Genomic DNA, 9,295 nt, shown 5'->3' on the forward strand with positions numbered 1-9,295 from the left:
CTGCCATTATCTGTTGGGGCAGCAGCATCAGAGCCAGGGACCTAAAAAGGCTCAACAACCTGATAAAGAAAGCTGGAGATGATGCTGCAAAGAAGGATTTTGCATAAAATCAAGGAAATCATGGACAACCCTGACCATCCTCTTCATGAGACCGTCATCGGAAAACAGTCTCTTTAGTCAAAGGCTTCTTCAGATTAGCTGTAAAATGGACCGGTACAGGAGATCTTTCCTGCCCACAGCCATCACCATCTATAATAACTCCTTGATTTAAATGAGCTACGTCAACATTTAATTTCCATTTGGGATTAATAAAGTATTTTCGAATTTGAATTAAAATGAATTGAATCTCCTTTGTTTAGCCCAGGAGCTAAAATGTAAAGATTTCTTTTTAACGGTTGAGGTTCTTTGATGATCAAGCTGTCTTTAGGTTTGTTGTTAGAATTTTAGGACACATCCTCAGTCGTGGACCTCTGCTTCATCTGGCATTTCAGCTGTAACCATTAGACCCTCTCACCCAAGGAAGTTCCAGCTAAATGAGGAGGATCAGGCCTTGGTGTGAGTCTCTGAAACAAACTGGGTTTGATGAAAAGTCATGGTTTGGATAAAAAAGCAAGTTTGTTTTTTTTACCTAAAATTAGGCATTGGTCAGTTAGTTCGTTTGTGCTAGACATGAATATAAGCTTGTAAGTCTGTACTACTGGCTTTTATCGTCTGTCATAATGGTGGTACTTGGAGAGTTTAGTATTTACATGAACAGTTTGTGAGGATCTGGAGTTGGCTCCGCCTTCTGGGCAGTGCCACTAATCATTCCTCCACAGGTGTTCCAGTTTCCACTGACGAGACCAGCTGGTATTTAAGCAGCAGGCCAGGATCAGATCTTCGCTGGAGCATCAAACCTTCTGGTTCTTGCCACGTCACGACCACGGGTCGAAGAAGACTACTTACCTGGATACTCACGGACACGTACCTCGCTGCCACCTGGCTCGTCTTGAGGGACCACTGGAACTACTTCACTCCACCTCGACGCCTCTACCTCCCGCTGGTACCTACCCCCACTGGAAAGGATCCTTGTACATAACCTCACTTGTAAATAAACGCACTTACCTTAATCCTGACTCACCGTGTTTGGTCTTGGTATTGCTCTTTGGACAGATTCCCTCGGGTTTCTGACAGTATGCTCCAGCCAAAACAGACAGTCCAGAGCTTTACCAAGTCCACTCACGTGAAGTAAATTGCAACATCCACGCTCCGCACTACATTTGGCTACTTTCGGGTTTTCCAGCGTTTATTTGCGGTTTTTTTTCCGTCACGTTTATGTGGGTCAACAGAGCCCTTGTAGGAATGGCGGACCCCTCCTCCCGATCCGAAAACACCGAGGCAGCTTCACTACTAGCACGACACGAGTCTATGATTAATGCTCTATGCGAAAGACAGCAATCTGAGACCGGTCGGTTAGACCAACTAACCCTATTAACCCAGGAAATTCACCAGAAATTATCATCGTTGGTTCCCACCGCTACAGATTCCGTTTCCGCATCCGCTTCCGTGTTCACTTCACTTCCGGTGTCAACATTCGGTCATTTTCGCGAGGTTCCCTTGCCGCCTCCCGAACCTTTTTTGGGAGACATCAGTAAATGTGCAGGGTTCTTACTCCAGTGCAATCTCGTTTTCGCTCGTTCGCCACACTCGTTCACCGATGGGTCCGCTAAGATCGCTTATATCATCGGACTTTTCCGAGACAAGGCTTTGACATGGGCTGAAGCTAAGTATAGCTTCAGGGATATTGGACGAACGACTTTTGAACAGTTTATCGAAGAGTTTAAACAAACTTTCGGCCTCCAATACACTGACACCGAGATAACACAAAGACTATGGAACCTACGTCAAGGATCACGCTCGGTGGCTCAGTTTGCCATCGATTTCCGGACACTGGCGGCTACTTCCGGTTGGAACGAGGCAGCACTTAAGGGGGTTTTTATCCATTCCCTTCAAGAGCCTCTGAAAGACCAGCTAGCAGGTTGGGAGGAGCCTCGAGCCTTGGACGACCTGATAACNAGTTTCCACTGACGAGACCAGCTGGTATTTAAGCAGCTGGCCAGGATCAGATCTTCGCTGGAGCATCAAACCTTCTGGTTAGATTCTCCGCCACAGCGTCTAACCTAACTTGTGCTCTCGAGTTAATCGTATTCTTTGTCTTGTGCCTACGACTCAGGTTCTTGCCACGTCACGACCACGGGTCGAAGAAGACTACTTACCTGGATACTCACGGACACGTACCTCGCTGCCACCTGGCTCGTCTTGAGGGACCACTGGAACTACTTCACTCCACCTCGACGCCTCTACCTCCCGCTGGTACCTACCCCCACTGGAAAGGATCCTTGTACATAACCTCACTTGTAAATAAACGCACTTACCTTAATCCTGACTCACCGTGTTTGGTCTTGGTATTGCTCTTTGGACAGATTCCCTCGGGTTTCTGACAGAGTTTTGAACCACTGCACAAACACATCAACACTGGCTCCCCGTAAGGTTTTATATGACTTCAAATCTTACTCCTCATCTTTGCAATCTTAAATGTCTCTAAATATAAGTTAGATTTATTAACTAGGCAGCTTTCCTCCAATCAATGAAACCCACAGGAAGTGTCCGGCAGGGACAGATTGTTGTAAACAGGAACTGTGTTTTATATGGTTTTATTGAACTCTCTGCCAGCTGAACTCAGAGACTTGAAGTTTTTAAATGTCTTCTGTTTGTAAAAGTTGATGATAAATCAAACATTTTATTGTGAAATTCCACCTGTCATAACTTTGTAACCTTGAGTAGAAAATTCACGTTCTCCTACTTCTACCATTAGTACCGTACTATTATTACTTTTGTTGTTGTCCCTCTGTGTTTGTGGTTTCTGCAGTAGTTTCCAGTGGACATCGGAGGACATGTGCCTCCCTCTTGTTGTTGTTTGGTCCAGATCCAGATTCTGGCTTATAATTCACTCTGTGGGTGTTGAACGGGTCCAACATGTGACTCCTCAGACAGAGCAGACTCTTTGTCTGGGTGAACACAGTCTGTGATTCATTGTCAGCTGATCTGAAGCCCAGAAACTTGGTGTGGGAACTTTATCGTCTCTTGTCCTGCTTCTGATGTTTGAAGTGAAGCGGAGAGATGATGGTCTAATACATATAAGATCGATACCAGAAAGGATGGAATTACAGGAAGCCTCCGGCCAGATATGATGCATATTTGATGAGGATAAAAGATTTATCTTCCTGTTCTGGCTTTTTCATTATCCTTTGATTTTTTTTCTTGTACTTGAAAGCAGTTGTCAAGGTTTGATATTCAGTAAAAATCAAAATTTTGTCTGAGATGCTGGTGAGTCTCAGCCTTTGAGTTCAGTAACATTTCCAGCCACCTGTTTTTATGAACCTCTAAAAGTGTCAAAGAGCAGTTCTCTGAGAAGCAGCAGAACCCACTGCTCAAGTCTCTACAGTGACTTTATCTCAAAAATGGTTTCATGTATTATTCTGAAAAGAGAAAATAAAGTTTTTGTTTTGAGGCTTGAACTAGCATGGCACAGTTTGTATTTTAGTACGGATCAGAATTTATTCATTTTTCTCCATTAAATATAAAGTATCAGATCATATTAAAGCAGATAAGCTGAAAATCTGAAATATTAAACTTCTTGTACATTTGCCTTTGTATTTATCTATGAGGAAAAAGAAGCAGCTAAAGATCTGCTGCATTTTTACATCTTTCCCTCTTTCACCTCAGATTTAGTTTCTATAAACTGCATCAAACTTCTTTTACAGATAGTTTAGATGTCATAATAATGTATTTTTTTAACTTTTTGCACAGTTGGTTATTGTTGTGCTTCAGTTGTCCAATCAGAGAATTTAGCTGAGCTGCAGAGTTCAGTCACTAGTGTTGGACTTTCCTGGATCCACATAAGCTGCTTTTATATCAAACTTTGCTCTGGTTGGTTTTGTTTAGAGAGTTTATTGGATTAAAAAGTCAAATGTTTTGTCCAGAGTTTGGTCATTAAAAGCCAGAAGAGGGAAAAGTGGTGTGGGTTAAAAGTCATCAATGTGTCTTACATCAGCTGGATGAAGAAATGTTTCCACTGTTTTGTTGGCAATGATGGAAAACTGTTTCATATGAACCCTGACATGGTGAACAGAACCTTGTTCTGGTAAAGATCAGTTTCTGTTTTATTGATCTGATCCAGTAAGTTTTGTTATCTCTTTAGGACAACACAATTAAACCATAAAAAAAATGCTCAAACGTGAACATTAGTGCTGTTCTTTGTTGCATCTGCATTATGTTGTTTTCTTACTGTTGGTGAATCAGCTTTCATTGAGCTGTGATTCTTCCATCCATTATCAGCTGATAATACAGCCACAGGGGATGTTACATCACTTCCTGTGGACTCTGAGTCTGTTGTCATGGCAACATGTTGTAAACACACCACACAGTCAAGCCTACACCAGGTGTGTTAGTTTTGCTCTTGAGTTCTTCAGTGCACTCATTTCGTATTTCTTGGATGATGATTTCTCTCTTAGGAAAAAAAAACTATGAGTAATGAACTGAAAATTAGCAAATGTCAACAAAGTTCTATTCTGGTAAATATTCAGTAAGATTCTAGTTTTGTTTAAAGAACAATTCAGGTAGTACTTTGGTTTCTTGTTTTGTTTCCCTAAGTCTGTTCAAGTCTTGTCCTCTGCACAAGGAGGTTCAACGTACCCAAACACTGAGAAAACTACAAAGCTGGCTGACAGCTTGTTAACCCATCCCAGGATTTCCGACTTTGGGTCTGTGTGCGTTCATGTAAAACCTGTGGAGCATCAAAGAACCAATCACAATTATAACACTGGAAGGAAACGCAGCAGGGAAAAGCCAGCAAATACATTAAATTATTAATCTTTCCCATACTACTACCACATCATTAAAGACCAAGATTTAACCATTACCAAGATTTTAAAGACTGAATTAATGTGCAGCAGGTGCTGCTTTTTATTGGGACATGAACATTTTAACTTTATTCTGCTTCATGAACTTTTAGCACTAAATGGAGAGCAAAGTTAAAACCAGTTCATTCCAGTGAGTGGGTTTACTTTAAAGAATCCAAGGTGTTACAGATAGAGGGTTTGGTGCTCTCAGTTTGTTTGAGTTAGGAGATTTTTTTCAATCTTGACCATACAACAGTTATTAGAAAAAATGTTAGATCATCTTCTGTTTTATATAACTTAAAACTTCATTTTTGCTGAGATCTCTCAGTCAAACATGTGGTGGAGCTGAGGAGGAGACTCCACCTGCAACACTTTGGTGTTAAACCAGAGTTGTGTCAGGTGCAGTTAGTTCATTACGCCAATTGGAGCACATTTTAAAAAAAAAAACTATACATAAAAAAACCTCCTAATAACTAATGTAAATGACTTAACTTAATGTTCTTTGTGTTGTTTTTTTTTTTTCTGCTCTCGGCGAAGGATGCATCCCCCCCCCAATCTGCTTTTTAATTGTCTTTCTTTCTTTGGAGCCTCTCTTTGCATAATTTCAAAATGAAACTATTATGGATCTGGTCAGCTGGTCTCTCAATGCAATAGATCAAATTTTCTCAGCGAGAAGACTGGGCACAGAAGAGCCCTACTGCCCCGACAGGACATTTCCGGTTGAACACACCTTGGATTCCTGGAACAAGCGGAAGATTGTGGTTTTTTTTTTTTTGGAATGTTGGTCGTGGATATTGAAGATGTATACATAATTGGATTTTAAATGGGATTTCTTCTTTTTGGGCTTGGCGGTTTCCTGGAGTTTTATGAAATTAAGAAGACATGGGCAGCTGTTTGGCCAAAGTCGCGTGGTCTGTGTAAATGTGCCAATCAGAAAACACTCAGACTCAGTTGCTTTACGAACAGAGGCGAATGAACCTTGGAACTGGCTGGCCAAATGGAATCTAAATATTTAGTTTCTGACTCGGCCCGGTGTAAGTGAGCACTTTTATTTGGCTGTTTGGATCACCATTGAGATGTCCCAGTAAGACTTTTAAGGCTGTCGTGAAATTTCACCGTCGGCCTGATCTAAAACCAATTCTGATATCTGATTCTGGCTCCACCAAGTTGGCCTTGGAAGGCTGGCTATCTCAAAATTCTCCTGGATGTTATGTAAACTTGACGCTCCCCCCTATATCAGACAGAGGCCTAATTGTGACAGTATTCGTAGGCGTTCCTCACCACAATCTCAACGTCTTCACTGTCACCCTCTGTCATATCTCTGTCTATGTTGCTCCTCCCCCCTCTTGTTTTTTTTACACTGACACTTTTAGTCAGCCTTTTATTAAAATGTATTTAACTCTTAGCTGGCCTTTGGTACTGTCAGTTAGCCTTCCGGTACCTTTAATTTTGTTTAGTTTTTAGCTCATATGTGTCTTAATTAGTGTCTCATGCTTTAGATATGTTTAGTTTTGTGATTGTTGTGTATCTTTTTATGATGACTGTATTTTTGTGTTCACATGTTGTAAAACACTGTAAATCGCCTTGTTGCTGAAAAGTGCTATATAAATAAATTTGACTTGACTTGTTTTGTTCTGTGTGTGTTTTCAATTATTTTGACTCTAAAATGTCTTTTTTTATTTTTGTGATTTCTTCTCAGTTTTTTACTTTTTTGCAGTTCTGGGGCAGGACCGGTTGTCAGTAGATTTATCAAATCACCTGCTGGCAGAAATCAGAACTGCAGGCAGCTCCAAATGAGTCACTGGGTCAGAAATAGGTCTGCCCCATAAACATATTCTGCTGGTTTTAGCTCATTAATACCAATGCTGGACCTCACCTGATCTTTTTTAATCCAGGAATGGCTGCAGCAAAACCTGCTGTGTTCAACAGTGAAGATTTTCTGTTTAAAAACCCATCTGTGAGACTAAAGTTAGAAGATAAATGATCAGTCATCAGCTTGGAGCAGACAGACCGGACATGAACCAAACACAGAAAACTAAAGACAGAGGACAGATACAACAGGACATTTTGTCCAACATGGTTGGCCTGTTTTCTGTCCACAGCTTCACTCAGAGCACACAGGTGGATCTTATTTAACTAAAACTGTGGATTCTCAACAAAATGATTTGGTTTAAAAGAAAAGGGGTAAATAAATGCACAAATCATTTCTTCAGTTTTATAGTTTTTAGAATTATTTAACAGAAGATTTCCCTATTTTACTTTGTTAATCTGGGGTGTTATTATTGAATTATTACTTCTAATCAAATTAAAAATCGAATTAAACTCCAGGTTCATCAGCAACAAAACAGGAAGAATTCAAAGGGGGTTAATACTTTTGCAGCCCTGTGTGTATGTGTGTGTGTGTGTGTTGGTGTGTATAAATGCTGTCTTCAATCTGCATCTGGACTGAATATTTAACCAGAATGATGCTGAGAGACACAGGAGGGAGAAAAAAAGAAGACGACTTTGAGCACAAGAAATTAAAACCCAAGAAAAAAAATATTAATCAACATGAAGCCCAGCTTTTTCACAGAAAAAAAAACAGATAATAATCATGAATATTTTCAGCAGTAGCCTGACTGTAAGTAACTTATTTTAACAAGAATTACAACTTTTATTTTGTGATTAAATTATGTAACACTGTTAACATATAGGGCTAACCGATTGCTTCCCAACCCTGTATAGACCTATAATTAGATTAATGAGGTTTTATTTTATTTAACCTTTAATATGGGTGGTTAGAGATCCAGGGATGGAAGCCAACATCTGACCCACTAAGATTTCTGCTCAGAGCTACTGCTGGTTGTGTCGACACATAAGTTTAAACTGGATTTTTCTTCCCAGCAGCCTGTCTCAGAGACACAATCTGTTCCATTTTTTTAGATGAAAGCATGAAAAACACCACAGATTTTGACAGAAAACAGAATTTTAGCTCCAACAAGGTGCTTGTATATTGTGTATTTATCAGAAAACTGACTGAAAGTTGCTGTAAATGATTCTACTTCCTCCTTTTTTATTGTCCTTTAATATTTTATTATTCAGCATCTTGTCCTAGATCACTCCCTCCTCCCTCCATCCCAGCTTGGTGTGGAATTTCACTCACCCTTGACTCCTCCCTTCTTCATATTTCACCACAAGAACCTCACAAGTGAGCATGTAATTTATAATTTAGACATTTGTTTTCTTATGTCATCATCTCTCCATCATTTTATCTGTCCTCTCTTCCTTTGCTCCTGCTGCAAACTGATGTCTTCATCCTCCGATTTAATGCACGTAGTCATGATGACTCTGCTTTTCTGCTCACGTTTGTTCTTCTCCTCCTTTAGCTTTTAATATTTTAAGGCTCAGCCTCTTATCCTCCATGTATCACTCCACCCATCCCTTGTTCTGTACCCATCAACATATTGTCACAAATGAGCTGGGTAATGAAATTGGTAATGTTTTCAATAGGAACAGATGGAAATAAATACAACAGTCTTATATAGTCTTAACAATTTGATGTCAAATTTTCTTTTTAACAATGATCTTTACTTTACTTATTCATATAAATTATGGAGAACTGGAGTTTTTCCTTTTTTCTTTATTTATTCTGTAACTTATCTTTTTCAAGATACATTTTTCTTTTTCTTTTCAGTTTTAACTCAAATAAAAAAGTTATAGTTGGACTCTAACATCCATCCATCCATCCATCATGTCTCACCAACATAGATGACCCCCTCCTTGGTTTTGGTGGCGGCCTCCTCCACTCCAGCCTTCGTCTTCTCAGCGGCAGCCACCACACCATCCTTTGCCTTGGAGAATCCCTTCTTCATAAAATCCATGCTGCTTTTCTTCTTCTTTAACCTTTGTCTGTTCTTTGTTTTTCTTTCCTCACTTGTCTCCTCTGTCCTGTCTGCTCCTCGTCTCTTCCTGTCTGCCAGCGATCCGTTCTTCCTGCTAATGGATAAAAGAGGAGAGAAGGGGTGGAGAGAGGGCACATGAGGGATGGACAGATCTTACCAGGGAGGGAGGGGAAAATGTGGGAGCAAATTAGAACTGTTGTTGTGCAGTGAAGCATGCAAACCAAAGAAAAGTGGAGATGAAAAGCAGGAAGACTCAGTGGAAGAGGGATAAATGGATGAGGGAGGAATGGAGAGCAGGAGAAGAACATAGGATGATGGATTATTAAAGTGCCTTCTTCATTTGTTTAACCACATCCTGCTGAGTTCTCTGTAGATGTTGTCTGTTGAATCCTAAATCCAACAATATGATCCTTGTTCTAAAACTGGCACTTCACTGAGTTTTAAAAACGTATTCTGGGAAACAAAATGACTTTG

At 40.2% G+C, this 9,295-nt stretch overlaps 1 protein-coding gene across 2 annotated transcripts in view; it reads right to left on the reverse strand.

Annotated features, from left to right (window-relative positions):
• Window positions 1–8,926, reverse strand: part of LOC108246247 (alpha-synuclein) — a 27,689-nt gene extending 18,763 nt beyond the window's left edge. Inside the window, exon 1 of one of the 2 annotated variants that reach the window (XM_017433691.3) lies at window positions 8,680–8,926. In XM_017433691.3, coding sequence (XP_017289180.1) covers window positions 8,680–8,800 — 121 coding nt within the window. In that variant the 5' untranslated portion in view covers window positions 8,801–8,926. The remainder of the gene's footprint in view (window positions 1–8,679) is intronic. The other variant, XM_017433689.3, reaches the window with a different exon arrangement.
• Between the last annotated feature and the right edge of the window lie 369 nt (window positions 8,927–9,295).

Source organism: Kryptolebias marmoratus, linkage group LG22 (assembly GCF_001649575.2).
Source record: "Kryptolebias marmoratus isolate JLee-2015 linkage group LG22, ASM164957v2, whole genome shotgun sequence".
Lineage (NCBI taxonomy): Eukaryota > Metazoa > Chordata > Actinopteri > Cyprinodontiformes > Rivulidae > Kryptolebias > Kryptolebias marmoratus.